The sequence below is a fragment of the Caenorhabditis remanei genome, chromosome V (assembly GCF_010183535.1).
Source record: "Caenorhabditis remanei strain PX506 chromosome V, whole genome shotgun sequence".
Lineage (NCBI taxonomy): Eukaryota > Metazoa > Nematoda > Chromadorea > Rhabditida > Rhabditidae > Caenorhabditis > Caenorhabditis remanei.
This window is the reverse complement of record NC_071332.1, coordinates 3,513,220-3,534,194: the sequence shown is the minus strand read 5'-3', so window position 1 is coordinate 3,534,194 and position 20,975 is coordinate 3,513,220. Positions and strand designations below refer to the sequence as shown.

At 39.2% G+C, this 20,975-nt stretch overlaps 3 protein-coding genes across 3 annotated transcripts; 1 reads left to right on the top strand and 2 right to left on the bottom strand.

Moving 5' to 3' along the window:
* Positions 1-5,711: 5,711 nt before the first annotated feature.
* On the bottom strand, positions 5,712-9,060 carry GCK72_017063 (uncharacterized protein; the record flags this gene model as incomplete). Its single annotated transcript, XM_053731862.1, has 5 exons — positions 5,712-5,921; positions 5,978-6,616; positions 7,022-7,201; positions 7,250-7,336; positions 8,920-9,060. The coding sequence occupies 5 exons, from the start codon at positions 9,058-9,060 to the stop codon at positions 5,712-5,714; spliced, it is 1,257 nt and encodes a 418-aa protein (XP_053580775.1).
* A 571-nt stretch (positions 9,061-9,631) lies between these two features.
* On the bottom strand, positions 9,632-13,997 carry GCK72_017062 (uncharacterized protein; the record flags this gene model as incomplete). The annotated part of the gene is made up of 4 exons (XM_003105814.2): positions 9,632-9,919; positions 11,869-12,417; positions 13,540-13,806; positions 13,857-13,997. The coding sequence occupies 4 exons, from the start codon at positions 13,995-13,997 to the stop codon at positions 9,632-9,634; spliced, it is 1,245 nt and encodes a 414-aa protein (XP_003105862.2).
* A 1,626-nt stretch (positions 13,998-15,623) lies between these two features.
* GCK72_017061 (uncharacterized protein) lies at positions 15,624-20,296 on the top strand (the record flags this gene model as incomplete). The annotated part of the gene is made up of 6 exons (XM_053731861.1): positions 15,624-15,673; positions 15,723-15,897; positions 16,745-17,080; positions 17,739-18,071; positions 18,117-18,599; positions 20,045-20,296. The coding sequence occupies 6 exons, from the start codon at positions 15,624-15,626 to the stop codon at positions 20,294-20,296; spliced, it is 1,629 nt and encodes a 542-aa protein (XP_053580774.1).
* Positions 20,297-20,975: the final 679 nt, after the last annotated feature.

Here is a 20,975-nt window from a genome sequence, read left to right as displayed (position 1 = left end):
TTCCTATTTTTCTTAAAAGAGCAAGAAGAGTCAGGGGACCTGTTAAGAACTCAAAGATTCCAGATTAACTCTTTGATACCGGGAGTGATCATATGGAAAAGTGCAAATTCTGAGAAGTGACCAGTTCTTCCCGGAACCTCAAAAATAAGCATTGCCTCATAAATCACTTTTGAAATAATATATTGGTATTGATCTTTCCCAGTATCATTTCACTTAACCAAATCAGCTGGTTTCAACTACTACAGGTGAAATACCTGAATGAAAAAAGAGTAAACTTTTCAGAGATCATTTCGTAATCAGTGTCAAATCAGTCAAAATATCAACAAAATTCTATGGAATTGGTTTCTAGACCACAATTGATCGGTCTTGTTTTCCTTCTTGTGAATGATCACTTTTTACTTTTAAATTTTTGCAACACAATTTTACAAAATTATTAGTCATAATTATTTCTTGGTTTTGTGACGGGATTTTTGAGATCAGACAAAAAAACGACAGTAGTTCGAAGTGTCATAAGTTTTTCAGCAGATGCGCTCCAATAGACTACTCAATTTGAATCAAATTGAAAATTGGCGACAATTTAGTTCCAAGTTATCAGAAAATAGTAAAACTAATTTTTATGTTAATCACGTAGTCATGTTGTTTCGAAAACCAGAGGATTAGCGGATATGTTTATAAACTTGAGTAAAAGTCTCGGATATAAAAATGTCAAGAAAAACTTTGGAATCAGAGAAAAAAACTACAAACTCTGGAAACTTTGTCCTAAGATACAAGTTTACTTGTAGACTAATATCAAAATTTCCGTTTTGACGAACTTAGCGGGAACTGAAGCATTAAAAAAAACAAAAAAATGAGCCATTTTCCCAGCGTTTTTATATAACCTTACTTTAGTCAGCGTAGTTCAAAAGTATATTTTTCAAAAACTTCAAATCCAGCTCTACATTTTTGTAGTTTACACTTTTCCTGTAGCTATTCACGGTTTTGAGATACGCGCCTTTAAAAATGGTAGCTATCCCAGCAAGGAGGTGAGAGACGCAGAGAAGCGAGAGTGTCTGGCTGTCTGCGCCCTCCCCCTCTCCTTTGTTTTCACTACACAAACTTTGACCTTTCATTTCTCGAAAACATGAAGAGCTATCAAAAAGTTGTCAACTACAAAAATGTAGAGCGAGACTTTTTCTATTTAGTCAATGTAATTCCAAGTTGCTCATTCTAAGACGTCAGCTTGAAAAAATAGGTCAAAGTTAGTGGAAAATTTTACGAAAATCTGCGCCTCTGACTTTGAGCCTTCATATCTCAAAAACGTGAATAGCTATCAGAAAGTTGTCAACTACAAAAACAAAGCTCTAATTTTGATCTACAAAATGCATATAAAATTGGAATAGTAGAAGGAATATGGCCCTCTGAAAGTCAGCAACATACATATGACGTCAAAACACCTATAATAAGATCAAACCGAAAAAGAAGAAGGTTCATGAATCAGAGAGAGAAGCTTATTAAATTTAAAGGAAAACGCGTCGTCGTCGTCAAAACGAAACACCCACCGGCGGCTAAAGGAGGTGTGGAGTGGGAAGGGGTATATAACTCAAAAAGAAAAAGAAAAAGAAAATAAGAAGCGGGTAAAATCATAACGGGGGACGTGTTGTCATGGAGACTTGGCAAACCAAGGCTCTCTCCTTCTTTCTTTTTTCTCTGATAACAGGCTCAAAAGATCGGGAAAAGTGGAATGAAGCATGGTGGGAACTTGATCTCGTTGTGTTCTGGAGTGATCATAGATGGGGAATTCAGATGAGATGGATTCAGATGGATTCAGATGACGTCGTGGAAGTGACAGCTCTGATTCATTTGGAGCAAAGAAGAAAAAAGAGAGGAGATAATATTAATAAAAGTCAGGCGACAATGTTCATTCGAGCGGACGGAGATGATATGAAATTGAAAAATGAAATAGATGAATCATAGGGGAAGGGGGGAGAAAGTACAATAAGGGTGTCTGGCAGAGGAAAGAAAATATCTGGATTGTATCTATTCGGTTATATTGTATTTAAGGTTTTTTGAAGAATTTTTTTTTTGATTCCCGGAAATTGAATTTTGGATCGAGGAATCATTATGACAAAATATGTGGTCATACAATTTTTTTCCAGATTTCTGTGTAGCACTGTACCAGAGTTGAAGTGAATTTTCTTATACGGAAGTCGGAAGTCGGAAGTCGGAATTAGATTTTTTCTCAAACTTTCAAAAACTCTAAGAGCAAAATCAGGAAAATCAGTGGAAAATGTGTTTTTGGCTGAAGAAAAGCCTATTTTCTGTCCTTTTAGACCAATTTTCCATGCATTTTTGCAAAATGTGCGTTTCGGAAATTCCACAGTTATGGAATGACGGAAGTCGGAAGTAAACATCCTTATCCGGAAGTCGGAAGTCGGAAGTAAAATTCCTTATCCGGAAGTCGGGAGTCCGAAGTCGGAAGTCGGAATTCCATGCAACTCTGCACTGTACCCTTAAACTCCGCCCATTTTTGGCGGTAGTTTTAAACATACTTGCAACAGACCGGCCCCCGCCCGATGACCTGGCTGAAAAAATTTAAACTAAATTTTGAACAAAAATTTGAATGTTTTCGACTTTTTTCCAAAAACGTCGAATTTTTGACTATACTTTAGAATTCGATCAAAAGCTAGTTATGCATCATAAAATTGATTTTTTTTTTTGTAAAATTTTTTTTTAAATTCAAAAAATTTGGTAAAAGGGCCGCAGCGTTCATGCAGCGCTCAAAGAAACGTTTGAACTCATGAGCAGTGTAGTTTTGGCAAAAAATGTTTGGCGCGAATTTTAAAATCGTTAGAAAAATTGAAAATTGTTAATTACGTATCGAAGCTCCATGTGGACGCAGCGAATTGAATTTGGCGCCAAGTTTAGCGGAGCGCAGTTGCAACACTCTAATTTCGAGTTGCTTTTCAATTAGCTACGTATCATAAGTCGCTGCTTTGCGAATTCAAAACACTTCGAGAGTCCAATATCGCCACTTTTTTTGTTCAGATCAAAAAATTTGAGCGAAATTCTTTATTTTTTTCCCTGTTTTACACCTCTTGGCAGTCTAGAAAATGTCAAAGTCTATATTTTAAATGTGTATTTCTAGAAAGCTGACGTCATGGGGATTTTGAATCTGTACTCAAAGTTTGTAGGCAACTCAGATCTCAAAGTAAAAACTCAAAAACCAGTTTTAGAATTCTCACGACGTCAGCTAGCCAGACGTCTAAAAACATCAGCATAGACAGTTCCCAAGTGAGTAATCACGTGTGATGCAAATTAGTCCGTAATACTGAAATGAAAACGGAAAACATACATATGCACGTGTTCTCAGCGAAGGGGTTGTGAGGAGAGAAAAGAATGCTTTGAAACATGAAAAAAAATTGTGTGGTATTAGAAAAGCCGAAGACATCTGGACTTACAGAAAGAAAAATTGTTGAAAATTAGGCTCCGCCCTCGAAACAACAGGAGTCAAAACATTTATTGTGTGCCGGACTATTCATATTGCCCTCTAGAGCTTTGTGTAATTAAACAATGAATCTAAAATTGCCTAAAATTATATATAAACTTTTTATATTACGTCTGCTTTTTCTGTTTATTACAATGACTGATGTTCTGCATTTCTAAGCAGACACATTAATTTCTTTGCGTTTTTTCCTTCTCAGCATCATTTCTTTGGGCTCCGCCCACTACCGTTTTAAACTGCCATGGGCATAGTTTAAAGCAGTCAAGAAAAATGTTTTGCAGATTTTCTCAAAATTATTTCTCTGAAAAAAGTCTGAAAATCTGAAATAATCGCGTTTCTGTTATTGACTGCTATCAGACAATCACATGGGCTCAATTGAAAAGTCTACAATTATATCGAAAAGGTCTTTCTTCGTTCTCTCGAAAGCAAAAGAAGAAAAAAAGAAAGAAATTCAGGGATTGATATGATTTGTGTGCGTGTTTTTAGACTCTGTGTTTGTCAGTGAAATGGAAAGAAAAAGTAATTAGTTTTAGATTAACCTGAGATATTTCTAGTTTCCTTTTTTTTCCCAGATAGCTGAACTTGCTTGAGTTCAGCAAATTTAATATATGTGATTGCGTGGGTACACACAGGTCAGCAAAATCAGGCTATTTTTGGCATAGCGTCTTGGCTTTTGTTACAAATTCACAATGTTAAAAATTGCATATTCATGTAGATCGGAAATGGGGCTTCATTTTTGTAGTTGACAACTTTTTGATAGCTATTCACGCTTTTGAGATACAAGCTGTCAAAGTTAGCCAATAGAAGGTGAGAGAGGAAGAGAGCGCAGAGAAGCGAGAGTGTCTGACTGTCTGCGCTCTTCCTCTCTCCCTCTCCCTTGCTCTCACTACCAAAACTTTGACCCTTCCTATCTCAGAAACGCGAAAAGTTATCAAAAAATGATCAATTACAAAAATGTAGAGCTAGATATGATCTACATAGTCAATACTCATTTGAGAAGATTTAACATCTCGTGTACCCTGAAAACGCTATCTAAAAACTGGTGCATCAAAAATCCGTGTCGTCGACAGAACACTACTACAAGAAAAGGGAGGAACAAATATATTCGAATGAATTGTATGTAATTCTACTCAGAATTTATATGATGCACGTAGTTTGACGACGACGACGACATATATCTGACGAAATGCGTGCTCGGGAAAATCGGAGCACTCTCAGAGGGATTTTGGAGTAAAAATCGTTACTCGGGTAATCAGACTCCAGATCTAAAATTCATTCTACTTATGAATGCGTAGTTTGAATATGTTACAAAATAGGTTGATACACCTAAACAATTTATTTGACTTTTACCCAAAATTTCAAATAATTGAAATAATCTGTCTGACTGAATATCATGGAAACTTCAGGGGGTCCCAAATTTGGAACAGTTCCAAAGTGCTACCAGGTATTAAGGACAACTTGATTAGGCGTATCCCAAATTTTTGTTTTGTGCTCGTCACTTTTCTCTGTGAAAACCCCTCTGAAAGTTTCATCACTGTGGTTAAGCCCTGTAAAATATCGAGAATGACTTCCAACAAACATTGAGACGGATTTTCCCAGCGGCAAGTGAAGAGCACAAAACAAACATTTGGCTATGCGTAATCAACAGAGTTGCATGGAATTCCGACTTCCGACTTCCGACTTCCGACTTCCGACTTCCGACTTCCGACTTCCGACCTCCGACTTCCGACTTCCGACTTCCGACTTCCGACTTCCGACTTCCGACTTCTGGGCATTATTTCCATTCCAACTTCCGACTTCCGGATAAGAAATTTCACTTCCGACTAACGACTTCCGTCATTCTACTAACACTGTGAAATTTCGGTTCCAATGATTTTAGCGGGTTTTATGATTTTTCTCTTGGAATTTGGAATATTTGCGAAAAAAAAATCTACTTCCGACTTCCGGGCGTTTTTTTCTTCCGACTTCCGACTTCCGGGCGTTTTTTCACTTCCGACTTCCGTTTTAGAAAAAATCACTTCCGCACAACTCTGAACTCTGGTTAAAACTGTTTAAATCATGTTTCAGACAATTTATTTCATTTTTACCTCAAACTTCAAATAATTTAAACAATCTGCCTGACTGCATAAGTATCCGATCAAGAAAAACAGAAAAATCATGTCTATCTGGAAAACACTGTGCTACCTACAGATGTAATGTTCAACAACTATTCATTTCATAATAAAAACATTCAAATCCTCATAAAATCCTCGTAATTCTTCAAATTCTGCTCATGAATCTCAATCACATCCTCCATTATCGCCACTATCTTCGCTCTAGCTTCTTTTCGAGCCGCCACCTTCTCCTCCTCCAAAATCTTTACGCTATCAATAAACATATAAAGTTCTGGGACCAACAGCATACCCATCATTGGAGCGTACAGGTTGTAGCAGTCTTGGAGCTGGAATTAATATCAAATTTATGAATTTAGAGGACACTAATTATTTCTAACAGTACCTCATGAAACGAGAACAATTCCTTTCCATGCACACTTTTGAAAGTCTCATGATAGCATTTCAAAAGCTCTTGACCTCTCTCCCGACGGTCTTTCACCGATAGACATCCCAAGAGAAGTCTAGAAAGATCTAATCCTGGTGGCATTCTTGCAACTGCTTGCCAATCAATCATAGCCTTCAACTCCAATTCTCCATCTTTATTCTTACTGTAGATCATGTTCGACTGCCATAGATCACCATGATTCAAAACTAGTTTGAACCCTAGGATTTCAGAAATCTTGGTGTATCTTGGAACGAGTTCCTTATAATGTTGGAAGGCTTCAATTAACTTCTTTGCATTCTCTGGGTGGTCCTCTTCAAAAAGTTTACGGATATTTTCAAACTTTTTGGTCAATTCAGTTTCATTGAAGAACTCCTTGAACATCAATTCCAGATAATCTCGATCTATCACCAACTTTGTCTCTTCTGGAGACAGAGATTCAGCGAGAGCTGAGAACGTGGCGATTCCACGGACAAGTGGGAGGAGGTCGTCTGCGGGAATAGACTGATACATTTCCAAAGTGTGGATGTTGGGAATGAATTCCAGAATCATGTATCCCTTTAGATCCTCATTGTCGTCAAACGGTTTCAATGAGTAGACCTGGAAATGTGTTAGGATAAAGTCAGATTTGTTTATAGGTCAGTCATTATCCAGCATTGACAAAATACTATTTCCACCTTGACACTTGGAAACCAGACGTTTTGAAACTATGACACACTACTCTGGACGAGAACTAGTCCTCAATTGTATCAGTTTCAATTCGGGCAGTTCTGATAAGGGTGGTTCTTATTTGGGGTGTCCCGCAGCACGTGGATTGTCAAAGTTTCCTGGTCTCGAAATATCAAGGTTGTCAACTGATTCGGTTTTGAAACGACCCGACAAACGTACATAGCTTCATTATACTTTTCAGTATTGTCATGCAGCAACTGTTTAGACATTCAAAAAAACGTGGTTTCTTTAATGTAATCCTTATTTACTGAAGGACCATGACAGTAAAACACCCACCTTAGTATATGGAATATCCGGATGGTTGAATTTAATCAGTTGTTTATAAATTTCCACTTCCCGATTATGACACTCTCTTGTCAATGTCGAAAACTTTGCCAATTTCTCTGCACCAAACCCTTCACCCCCTTCGAAATTCATCATTTTCGAAAGTGTGATTAGAGCGAGCTGGGATGAAATCTGAAAATGAAGGTTTGTGATTCTGAAAATAATTTTTCTCAAGATTACCTTGAGCGCAAACTTCTGAGGTAACTCCTTTCCCTCTTCAACATTCTGCCAGTCAGGTTCCACTAAAGCGATTCGAGACATGAACCCCTGAAACTATTATTTGAAAGGGGACAGGGGATTTGGTAAAATGGGTCAAAATGTGTAGAACAATATGGACGTTTCTATGATAATACTCAAAAACCAAAAAGTAAAGGTTTCTATTTTTTAACCAAATTTTTTGATTTTTCAAAAAATTCAATTTCTTGATGCATAACTAGGTTCCGATTGAATTCTGAAGTAAAGACAAAAATTCGACATTTTTCGGCAAAAAGTTCTTTAAATTTAATATACCGTAAAAACTGTATTAGAGCGACACCTTTAATAGAACGACACCTCTAATAGAACGACACCCATCTATACTCAAGATTCATGAATATGATTATCCCAGTGTATTTTCTTGATTCTGATTAGAAGCAGCGTAAATAATAACCTCTAGATCAACAAATAGAACTTTCAAAAAAATGTTTTCCGTTCAACTTTAATGAGTTTCTGAAACCACAAAATTTTTCTGAGACGAGGTTGAAAAATAGAGCGACATGTCGCTCTAATACAGTTTTTACGGTAAATAGTTTTTGCCCTTGACAAGTTTGCGAAAAACTATCCATTTCAGCCCAAAAATGACCAGTGCTGGCCGAACTTTTTGTTTTTGTGTTTCTAGGCCACGCAAAATTCTTCCACGTCTGTTTTGGGATTATTCTCTAGTTTAACTTGTTTCTAGTGTTTTCCGTCAACCAGAGTTGTGCGGAAGTGATTTTTTTCTAAAACGGAAGTCGGAAGTCGGAAGTGATTTGTCTTATCCGGAAGTCGGAAGTCGGAAGCCGGAATTCAAAAAACGCCCGGAAGTCGGAAGTCGGAAATAGATTTTTTTCGCAAATATTCCAAATTCTAGGAGAAAATCATAAAACTCGCTAAAATCATTGGAAAATTGGTTTTTGGCTGTCGAAAATCCTATTTTCTATCCTATTTGACCATGTTTCCATGTATTTCTGCGAAATGTATTCTTCCTAAATTTCACAGTGTTGAAATGACGGAAGTTGGAAGTAAAACTCCTTATCCGGAAGTCGGAAGTCGGAAGTAAAATTTTCAAAACGGAAGTCGGAAGTGAAAAAATGCCCGGAAGTCAGAAGTCGGAATTCCGCGCAACTCTGCCGTCAACGTTCGCAAAACAGACGGGGGAAGAATTTACCGTGGCCTAGGAACACAAAAACCAAAAAAGTTCGACCAGCACTCACCACTTTGGAATTTTGAACATTTTCAGGCAGCCATACTTTCAAATATACATTTTGAACCAAAATCCCCCTATAATTATAGTTTTCTAACTAGGGAAGGCCCTCCTCGAGTCAGTGTGGAGTTATGGGTCGTGACCTATATCATTGGAAAGCTGAGGAAACGGCGATTCCAAATATATAGTCAGTTTTTGCCCTCGAGGCCTGGTATTCGAGAAAATCGAGGTCAAAGTGTGTACCTCTGACAAGTCATTACCGTCATTGACCTCGTTTTTCTCGAATACCAGGCCTCGATGGCAAAAACTGACTATATATTTGGAATCGGCGTTTTCTTAGCTTTCCAGTGATATATATCTCGACCTGTAACTCCATATTGACTCGGGATCCTTCCCTAGTCAGACTCACCTTCATATCACTTATATTAACCGCCGTCTTATTCTCTCCAAACGTCGCATTCGTTCCAAGTTTCTTCTGAAGATCCGATTCCACATCTTGCCACGTCACATGGGTCTCCAGAATACCATCAGATACTTCATAGAGCGACATGATTGAAGAATGAAAACTGAGAGAAAAAGAAACAGACCGGAATTTTATACGATAAGACAGCACGTTTTTTTCTGCCTTTGGAAATGATAAGCGGTGTGTCGACAGTATGAGTACCGATTGCATTTTGTTGCGCAATTTCTAAACTTGAGACTCCGCCCTCCCAAATAGTTTGGAACGCGTCAAAGGCGCACCTGACGAGTTTTGACTATACTTTTGATGGAAATTTGAGTTTTTGGGGTAAAAAGTGAGTAATTTCTTACCTAGCTTTCGTCCTCAGACGGTTCAAAATTGATAAAGCGTCAAAGGCGCGCCAGATGAGTTCTTCATTATTTGTGGACTTAAAAATTTAGGGCATTTAGATGAAAAAGTGTTATTTTGTTTTCGAAAACGCGTCAAAGGCACGCCAGATAAATTTGGTGAAAACTGATGGAAAATAACTCAAAAAGTGTCATTTCTATACTGTTTTCTGGGCGGAGCCTACTTCGGAATCAAAAAATCTTTTCTAGTCATCAAATTGATTAAATCTTTCTCAAATTTATCAAATCATTCATTAGAAAACCTTCAATTTCAATTAAACTCTCATAAAATCGGGGAATTTTTTCAAATTCAACTCATGAACTTCTAGTACATCCTCCATAAGTGCAATGACCTTCTGTAATGTCTCCTCTTTCTCATTTTCAGTCATTTCTCCGTTTGCCATGAAGGATATCGAACCAGGGATAATTAGCATTGCAGCCATTGGAAAGTGAAGATTATACGAGTCTTGTAGTTCTTCGAATGAGAAAAGCTCTTGGCCATGGACCTCTGTGAACGTCTGATGGTAGAGTCTCAAGAGTTCCGGTCCTTTTTCACGGCGGTCCTGGAAGAAAGAAGGAAATATTATACATAGCTTGTGAGAGTTCTGATTGGGATTCAGACAGTGAAAACTTCTGACAAAAAAGTTAGGCTCCTCCCTCAAAACAGGAGTTATAGTACCGGACAAAAAGGTATCAACTTTGGCTGTTTTCAGTGGAAAATGACCAACTTTGAGAGGGTGTCATAGTAAAACAATTTTCCCCACAAAGTGAATTTTAATGGATCACACAGATCAAGAGTAGAACTTCATTTTTGTAGTTGACAACTATTTTGTACGGACACTCCCTAGAGAGTTACATCTCGATAATGCAATTTCAGTGCAAATTAGTGCGATTTTTGAGCGGTCGTCTTAAAATGACTGTAACTCGATAGAGAGTGTCCGTGCAAAAAAGTTGTCAACTACAAAATGAAGTTCTACCTTTGATCTATATGATTCATTAAAAATTTTCATAGTGTGACATTCAGAATTACTATGGTACACTCTCAAAGTTGGTCATTTTCCACTGAAAACAGCAAAAGTTTATTGTTCACGCCACAACACACTTCTTACAACCGCGCTCTACCGAACCGAAAAAATTGTGTGCGAAATTGAGAGACTCAGAGAAAGCATTTCGGTGAAGCGTAGTTGTAAGAACTGTGTCGAGCTAATACACATTTTCGGGGAAAAACTCTAATATTGATAAAAATAATCGATTTTTTGACTGCAAAAAAAACACTCATTGATTATCATCAGGATTTGTTCTAATTTAGTTCTTTTTTCTGTCCTAAATAACGAAATTTCGGAGACTGGGGCGCCTCCGACGCGGTTTTATTGTTTGAGTCCCCAAAAATCGAGTCTGGGGCAGTGTGTGTTTTTCGACAACGTTCGAATAATTATTCGAAAATTTATTCGAATAATTATTCGAACATTTTTCGAATACTGTTCGAATATTTTGTTCGAATACTTATTCGAATATGTTCGAATAATTATTCGAACTATTCGAATAATTGTTCGAACAGTATTCGAAGGCAATTTTATTCGAACAATTTTCGAATATCGTTTCTAATAAAATTTGAAAATTTTTACTGTTTTTCAAAAAGTATTGTTTCCCGACGGAAAATTTTCGCAAGAATTGCTAGTTTTGAGGATAAATTTCCATCTGAACTGTTCAAAACATTTGAAATAGTTCTGACACATATCTTCATTTTTTTTTTAAATTGAGCAAAGTTTTAAATCAAAAATATAATTATAAATTGAAAAAAAAACAGACGAAAATCATTTCAAATTTCATATTTATCTTTAAAGTTCTTCGGTTCCAAAATCTTGCAGCTCTTCAACGAAAGAAATGTTCGAAAAGTCGTTCGAATAATTGTTCGATTAAAATTTCGAACAACTGTTCGAACGAATATTCGAAAAATTATTCGAATAGCATTCGAATTTTTTTTCGAAAATACATATTTTCGAATAAGAAATTTCGAAAAACACACACTGGTCTGGGGCGCCTTTGACGCGTTTTTTGTCTAAATCGTCAAAAATCGAGGCTGGAGCGCCCACGACGCGTTTTTCTTGTTAAAATCACAAAAATCAAGACTGGAGCGCCCACGACGCGTTTTTCTTGTTAAAATCACAAAAATCAAGACTGGGGCGCTTCCAATGCGTTTTTCTTGTTTGAATCGCCAAAAATCTACTCGGAGGTCATTCCACTCAAGGTTGTCGTACGGTCGGCCGCGGTCGGCCGCGGCTTTTTCTTGAAAATCTCAAATAGCCGCGGTCGGCCCAAAAAAGATTTGGCACCAGTGGGGGTCGAACCCTGGTTGTCAGATTGGTACCAAAAAGTCAAAAGTATATAAATTCATGTTTTCAGGGGAGATCTCTAGAGAGCCGGCCGCGGCCCTTCACGGCCGGTCTCGATTTCTGACAGCCTTGATTCCACTACTGTCTTTCATTCAGATTCTCATAAAACAAATCCTTACCTCCGTCGAAAGACACCCCATCATAAGCCTGGAAGTGTCCAAACCAGGTGGAAGTATTGATGTACTCTGCCAATCGATCATTGCAACCAACTTCATTTTCCCATCCTCATCCTTTGTATGAATCATGTTTGATTGCCACAAGTCACCATGGTTAAAGACAAGCTTGTGGCCTAACAACTCGGAAATCTCGGAATACTTTTTTAGAAGAGATTCATAATGTATAAATGTGTCAACCAATTTGTCAACTTGCTTATGCTTTTCCTCTCCGAACACCGCGTACATCTTACTAAAATGAGTTTTGAGACTATCGCTTGTGAATACTTCCTTAAACATTCTCTCCAGGTAGTCGGATCCTCCTGCGAACTTTTTCTCTTCGGGGGACAAGGATTCACTGAGTGCCGAGAATGTAGAGATTCCACGGATTAGTGTTACAAGTTCATCTGCTGGAATAGGGACATGCATACCAGGAGAATAGATATTTGGTACGAATTCCATTATCAGGAATCCTTTGAGATCGTGCTCATCGGAGAATTTCTTCATGGCGTAGACCTGAAACAGTGGGAATAGTGAAGAGATTGCCGATTTCAATGTATAGAGGAAGAGAGACGCAGAGAAGTCAGACACTCTCGCTTCTCTGCGTCTCGCCTAGCTCAAAACTCTGTTGCGAGCTGATTTTTATTGCAGTTTTCGAATTCTCAGAGTCGAAAATACCTATAGACAACAATAGAAATAAGAGAAATAAGAATGTCTGACTGTCTGCACCCTCTCATTCTCCTCTCCCCTAGTGCCTAGCTTTGACACGCTGTATCTTAAAATCTAAAGTTGCTATGAAAAAGTTATCAACTAAGAAAATATAGGAAATTTTATGTAGATCTTTTTTGTAATTAATAATTTTTTGATACCTATCCATGCCTTTGAGTTATAAACGTTTAAAGATCGCATGACTTGAAGTGAGTGAGATAGAGAGAGACGTAGAGAAACTAGAGTGTCTAACTGTCTGCGTATTTCCCATTAAAAATATCTTTTTGTTGAAAAGCTATTCTAGTGTTATAAAACCATTAAATGGATAAAGAATAGAGAGACACAGACAGTTAGACACTCTAGCTTCTCTGCGCCTTCTCTCTCGTGCTCTCTCCAAGTGTCTATCTTTAAAGGCGTATATCTCGAGACCTTGCAGAGTTATCAAAAAATTGTCAACTACAAAAATATATATCTAGCTTTGATCTCCGTTTTTGTAATTGACCACTTTTTGATAGCTCTTCACGTTTTTGAGTTATAAGAGGTCAAAGTTTTCATGCGAACGGCAACACAGTAACGAGACTCAGAGAAAGCAGACACCATCGTCGTCTGCGTCTCCCCAAGAAAAAATCACTATTTTTTAAGACGCGTATCTCAAGAACGGAAAATCCTATCAAAAAGTTGTTTACTACAAAAATGTAGCGCTAGATTTGGCCGCCATTTTTGTAGTTGACAAGTTTTTGATTGCTCTTAACGTTTTTAAGATACAAAAGGTCAAAGTTTGCTAGCGAATGGCAACACAGTGAAGAGACGCAGAGAAATCCACAGAAAAGCTACCATTTTTAAAAGCGCATATCTCAAAACCTTGCAGAGCTATCAAAATACTGTCAACTACAAAAATACAGCTCTAGATTTGATCTACACGTTACTAACCTTCAAATACGGAATATCCGGATGGTTGAATCTCTTCAGAAGCTTATAACTATCCACTTCCCGATTATGACACTCTCTTGTCACCACTCCCAGTTTCTTCAATTTCTCCTCTCCGAATCCTCCTTCTCCATCGAACATGAGCACCTTGGAAAGGGCTAGAAGAGCAATTTGAGTGGAGATCTTCACCGCAAACTTGTGCGGAAGAGTTTTCCCCTCTTCCACGTTGATCCAATCCGGCTCTACCATGGCGATTCGAGACATGAATCCCTAAACCAAGGGATTTCTCAAGACATTTCAAAAATCTACAGTATCCTTACCTTCATATCACTAATATTAGTCACTTTCCTATTCTCTCCAAACTTTGCATGTGTCCCCAAAGACTGCTGCATAGACTTCTCGACGTCTTCCCAAGTGACATGGGTCTCCAGAATACCATCGGCTGCTTCGTAAAGTGACATTTTTCAAAAAACTGTGGAATCTTGACAGGCTTGCCCTATTATAAAGGAAATTCGGCTGGCAGAAACCACGCTATTCTCCGAATGTATGACTTGATGCCTGATAAGAAAGTGTGGCTTTAAGTAGTCTCTAATGTGGAAAACGTGGGAGAACGTCTTCGGAGAAGTACATAGTGCTCCCTATTGACGTGATCGCTGAATAACCGTCACGTGTGATAACTCCCTAGGAAATGTGATAACGATTTTAATTTAGTTCGGTATTGAGTGCAATGATTATTGTGCAGAAACCACATAGTCTTATCAACAGTGATTTAGAAACAGTGATTTCTGCTTTGGCAACTTATCAAGAATTTGTACTTCTCGAAACAGTTGTACTGATTATCCATCTGAAAAAAAATAGGCTGAAACGACTGAAAACGTATTAATTGGGAAAGACGGCTCGAGTATCATTGAAAAAATAACAAGTATACTTTTTACTTTCATTCGAAATGCGGAGACCATGTCATAAACGAAACCGAGCCGAAACGGGCCGGCCCGTAACTCGCTTAAAACTGAGTTTTATGAGCTGAAAAATATACCAAACTGTAGATCTCGGCTAGTTCTATATTACTGACCAACGGAAGTTGGAATTCCGCGCAACTCTGTTAGTGACCTACTACGGGCCGGCTGGTTGGTCGTCAATGTGTTGGGGGCCGGACTAAAATGGCTTTTTGGCACTTTCCCGGCACATTAACAGATAGGCATTCGGCCCGTAGTAGGTCACAGACATAGAACTCGCAGCGATCTACATTTTGGTATATTTTTCGGCTCATAATGTTGAGGTTGAAGCCAGTTACGCGCCGGCGCGTGTCAGCCCGGTTTGCAATTATGTGCCCAATGCATCTGTGGGCTAAGAAATCGAGGTCACAAGTTTTCAGTGTTTCTACAAAAGTGACCGAAACTTGTGACATTTATATATGGGACGACTCAGAATTTTACGCCTGAAAACAAATTGTTTTGAAGGTTAGTCTCAAGAGAGTTATGGGCTCTCAAAGTGCTCAATTGCTTCTTTTGGTATTCGAAGTGAGGAAAACTTAAATTCTACTCTCCGAAAAACAAGTCAAAGGAGTCTCTCAGTCTGTGTGTCTGTGTATCCGGCGTGTCCGGATGTCCGTATGTTTTAGTGTAAATGTTGTCCGGGCGTCCGATAACTACCACGACTATAGATAGTCGATGCTTGTCTGTCTGTGTGTCTGTCTGTGTGTCCACATTTCCGGATGTCCAACTGTTATTGCTTTCTTCCTTGATGATGTTAATGTCAGTCTGTGTGTCTGGATGTCCGAATGTCCGGATGTCACATTTCTAAGCAACAGTCTCCTGAGGGTATGTTTCCTTGTTTAAAGATGTCTTTGTGTCTGTCTGTGTGTCCATGTTTCCGGTTGTCCACCGTTTTCGATATCTTAATGAAATTGAAACTGTTATCCATGCCTGTCTGTATGTCCGCATTTCCGGATGTCCAGATTTCCACTTTTCTAGAAAGTTCAATATTAAAATATATTTTCAACGTGAACTGACTCAGCCCCGTGGATTACAAAACAGTTTCTAACAAAAATGAAAAATTAATAACAATAACTACGCGACAACAAAACAATGGCTACCCCTCTCTCTGATCTCCCTTATTTTCATGGCACTGTTGACACGTAAGTTACCGAAAAAAGAGAATAGCAAATGATGCCTGAAATTTTGTAGAAGAGAATGTCGAGAACTGTTACCTGACTTGGGTGACTTTCTGGTCAGAAACTTCGTTCGAGAGTTGGAACCGACGGGCTCACCCACTTCGATACATTGTCTCCTCACTGTTGCAGTGACCACGGATCAAGCATCTGCAAAATCAAAAGTTATTCCAGAAGACTATTCATTCAAGGTGCGTTTTGTATCATATCGCAACTAAGTCGTTTCGCAACTGGTCATTTTGCAACTGCAATACACTTTTGATCTGAAAAATTAAACAATTTAGACATAGACCTTACTAGGAAAGACCCTCGAGTCAGTGTGGAGATATGAGACGTGACCTATATCATTAGAAAACTGAAAAGACGCTGATTCCAAATACATATTCAGTTTTTGCCCTCGAGGCCTGGTATTCGAGAAACACATCAAGAAGGTAATTGCTTGTCAAGGGTCTAAACTTTGACCTCGTTTTTCTCGAATACCAGGCCTCGAGGGTAAAAACTGAATACATATTTCGAATCGCCGTTTCCTCAGCTTTCCAACGATATAAGTCACGTCTCATGTCTCCACACTGACTCGAGGAGGGCCTTCCCTAGTTAGAGATTGGGAAGCAAACTTGTCACGGGTCGGGCTACGCCCGTAGCCCGGCCCGTTTTGAAAAAGTATAGTTTTCGACTAAAGACTTAAAATGCAATCAAAAGATGAATATGTATGATAATTTAAGCACTTTTGCTCTAAATTTTTGATAAATTTCAAAAAATTATGTTTAAAAATTGAGTGGGGCTGGCCCATAAATGTGATGCGGTTGCGAAATGACGAGTTACAAAACCTACGTTAGTTGCAAAGTGACGTGGAGTCTTCACGATGCAGCCGCGCTCTATTGACAAGCATGGTACATGGTGAATATTCGAACTTGTGTGCATACTATACCGGCTCTATAAATTCGAATGTTCACCGTGACTCAATAGAGCGCGGCTGCATTGGTTGCCCCTGGCCTCATCGTGAGTCTTCTAGAATAACCAATTTGTTTCATTTTCCAGGAAACATGTACGACTCGATTAAGAACTTACGCAATACTCACATCGGATAACAACGTGTTCCATGTTCAAGGATGTTCGGAAAAGTTTGCAACAGTCCAAAGTCTATGTGAATCGCTGATCAACTCGAAACAGTCACTTCCAAACGGAGGTATGCTTGTGAAAGCGGTGACAAGACAACCATGGCAGCTTCTTTCGAAATGTATAGAGTATCCGAATCCGGAGGTTTTGCTGGGAAAAGGAGCATATGGAAAGGTGATAAAGGCGAGATTAGTGAGAGAAGGAAGAGAGCCGATCACTGTTGCACTCAAGAGTTCGACAGAGGAGGGAGCACACGTGGTGAGTTGGGGAAGAGTATCACTAGAGAAGGCGACCGAGGATGTGACCTATATCATTGGAAAGCTGAAAAGACGCTGATTCCAAATATATATTCTGTTTTTGGTTTCGAAGTCTGGAATTCGAGAAAAACGAGGTCAAAGTTCGGATCGGTTTTTCAAATTCTTGCAAGCTGGGCCGTAACGGGCCGACACGGGCCGGCCCGTAACTGTCGTCAAACTCAACATTATGAGCTGAAAAATATACCAAAATGTAGATCTCAGCGAGTTCTATCTCACTGATATAATACGGACCGGATGGCTATTCATTAATGTGCCGCGGGCCGGGAAAAAGTGGCAAAAAACGCGAAAATGGCCAAAAAAGCCTTTCTAGCCCGGCCCGCGGCACATTAACAAAAAGCCATCCGGCCCGGAGCACGTCACGGACATAGAACTTGCTGAGATCTACATTTTGGTATGTTTTTCAGCTCATAATATTGAGTTTGACGTGAGTTACAAACTTTGACCACGTTTTTCTCGAATCACAAGCTTTGAGGCCAAAAACTGAATATATATTTGGAATCAGCGTCTTTTCAGCTTTCTAGTGATATAAGTCACATTCTATAACTCTACGGGGCCTTCCCTAGTCAGATGACCGGTTAAAATCACCTTAATAATTCCAGTTCTCCGATATGTATGCCGAAGCGCGAGCCATGAGACGTCTCATCCATCCCAACATCATCCGAATCGAAGGAGTCGTCGTCGAGAAGCTTCCAATTCTTCTGGCAGTTGAATTTATCGAAGGAACATCGCTATTGAGTGCTCTTCAAAAGAACAAAGTCAGCAATCAGATGCGTTTCCCGGTAGTGGTCGGTATCCTCTATGGATTACTGTACATGCATACAAACAATTATATCCATCGAGATATTGCTGCACGAAATGTGATGGTGTCCAACGATTGTCGTCTCGTTAAAATCATTGATTTTGGATTGGCAAAGCATGGATTGAGGTTTACGGTAAGTAATCCGTGTCAGCACCCTCCAAAATTAAAGCAATTCCAGCTTGGAGCGACTCAAAAGATTCCTGCAAAATGGCTTTCTCCAGAAGTCCTCAAAACTTGGACGTTCTCCACAAAAAGTGACACGTGGGCGTTCGGAGTGTGCATTTGGGAGATATATCACAATGGCGCCGAGCCGGCTTACACCGTCAGGAAGGTAGCACCGAAAGCAGCAGCAGTACCGGACAAAAATACGAAAACGGTGACTAGAAGAAGAAAGAAGATTAGTGGAGGACCAACAGGAGCACCAGCAGCGCCCGCAGCTTCAGTGAAAAGAAATATTGGCAGTGAAAACGATGGAAAACATCTGAAAATCACTGAAAATGTTGAATTCTTGCCCCCGCTTTTTGAGCCGATGTTCGACAGAATGTTCTCTTTGAAAACGAGAGATCGTATCGAGTTGGCAGCGATGGCGGATGAAGTGGAGAAGAAGATTCTTCCGACACTTCCGAAGATGATCGCTGATGAAGTTAGGGTTCATGTGGAGGTTGGTTGTTTATCTCTTGAGCTAAATTAGTCATTGTAACAGCACTGGGTGATAGTGATGTCACTGTAGATCATACAGCTCCGGTCAAAAATTTGTAAACTCTGCCCGGTTTCAACTGAAAACGACCAACTTTGAGAGTGTGTCATGGTAATTCTGAATGTCACACCATGAAACTTTTTAATGAATCATACAGATCAAAAATAGAGCTCCATTTTTGTAGTTGACAACTTTTTTGTACGGACACTCCCTATCGAGTTACAGTCATTTTAAGACGACAACTCAAAAATCGCGAAGATCGATTTGAGAGAGAAAATACTTTATCGCGAAATGTAACTTGTTAGGGAGTGTCCGTTAAAAAAAGTTGTCAACTACAAAAATAAAGTTTTACCCTTGATCTGTATGATCCATTAAAAGTTTTCTTGGTGTGACATTCAGAATTACCATGGAACACTCTCAAAGTTGGACAATTTCAACTAAAAACGGCCAAAGTTTACAATCTTTTGACCACCGATACTGTAATTGCAGACCGGGCTGACACGGGCCGACGCGTAACTGGCTTCAAACCCAATGTTGTGAGCTGAAAAATATACCAAAATGTAGATCTCGGCGAGTTCTATATTTCTGACCTATTAGGGGCCAAATGCCTAATCTTTAATGTGCCGGGAAAGTGCCAATAGCCATTTTAGTCCGGCCCGCAGCACATTAATGACTAACCATCATAGTTGTACGGAATGACATTTTTCGATTTCCGGAATCCGGAATCCGGAACCGTAATCAAATTCTCGAAATCCGGAATAAGGAATCCGGAACCGGAATGACAAAAAAAACTCGGAATTCCGGAATTTCGGAATCCGGAATCCGGAATGATTCGATAAATTTGCAAGGCCAAGTCATTTTTTCAAGTGTTTTCGATGATAAATAAAGTCTGAAACTACTTTTGAGGATCAAAACCAAAAAAGAAGTACTATAGTTGTCTTTTAAACTCAAAACAATTTCACAATTTCACTTTCTGGATTTCGGAAAAAGGAAACTCAAAAAACCGGAATCCGGAATCCGGATTTTCGGAATCTGGAATCTGTATTCCGGACAACTATGCTAACCATCCGGCCCGTAGTAGGTCACTAAAAAAGTTGCGCGGAATTCCGACTTCCGACTTCCGTTTTAGAAAAAAATCACTTCCGCGCAACTCTGGTCATTAATATAGAACTCACCGAGATCTACAGTTTGGTTTATCTTTCAGTCTGTTGGTCCGTGTCTTGCAAGTATTAATCATATTTATTCGGAATCCGAATTCCGGATTCCGAAATTCCGGAATTCCGGGTTTTTACGTCATTCCGGTTCCGGATTCCGGAGTCCGGAAATCGAAAAATGACATTCCGTACAACTATGGTATTAATAATTGCCCCACTACAATCTCCCCCAACAATAAGCTAAAATTTTTGTAGAAACGTCCCCCATTCGATCCGAAGTTCCGCGTCCAGCTCATGAGTGTCTCCGATGGATCGAGAGTATCAACTCTGAGATCTGCACCGACCGGAAAATCAAATACAGCTACACCGAAGAGGAGCTTAGTGGGGATGAGTGATTTATCGAAAATCGGGGCTCCAAATGACAACAAAGCAGATGGAAAAGGAACGGAAAAGAAGGAGAAAGTGGCGGAGAAGCAGAAGACGGCTCGTCGAAAGGCTAAAAAATAGAAAGAATTATGAATTGTTTTTGAATATTGGTAATAAAATCGATCCGAATCGAGAATTGAGAAGCGATTTTAGTTTTGATTTTCAAATTATAACCATATTACTTGAGCTCGAAAGATCAGATTTCTGAGAATCGGAGATATGCAACATAGTTGCATGGAATTCCGACTTCCGACTTCCGACTTCCGGGAATTTTTTCCATTCCGACTTCCGACTTCCGGATAACAAAAATCTCTTCCGACTACCGACTTCCGACTTCCGGATAAGGAATTTTACTTTCGACTTCCGACTTCCGACTTCCGGGCATTTTTTCCATTCCGACTTCCGACTTCCGGATAACAAAAATCTCTTCCGACTTCCGGATAAGGAATTTCACTTCCGACTTCCGACTTCAGACTTCCGGGCATTTTTTCCATTCCGACTTCCGACTTCCGGGAATTTTTTCCATTCCGACTTCCGACTTCCGGATAACAAAAATCTCTTCCGACTTCCGACTTCCGACTTCCGGATAAGGAATTTCACTTCCGGCTTCCGTCATTTCATAACTGTGGAATTTTCGAAAAGTGCATTTCGCAAAAATGCATGAAAAAATGGTCTAAAAGGACAGAAAATTGGCTTTTCTTCAGCCAAAAACTGATTTTCCACTGATTTTCGCGAATTTCATGATTTTTCTCTTGGAGTT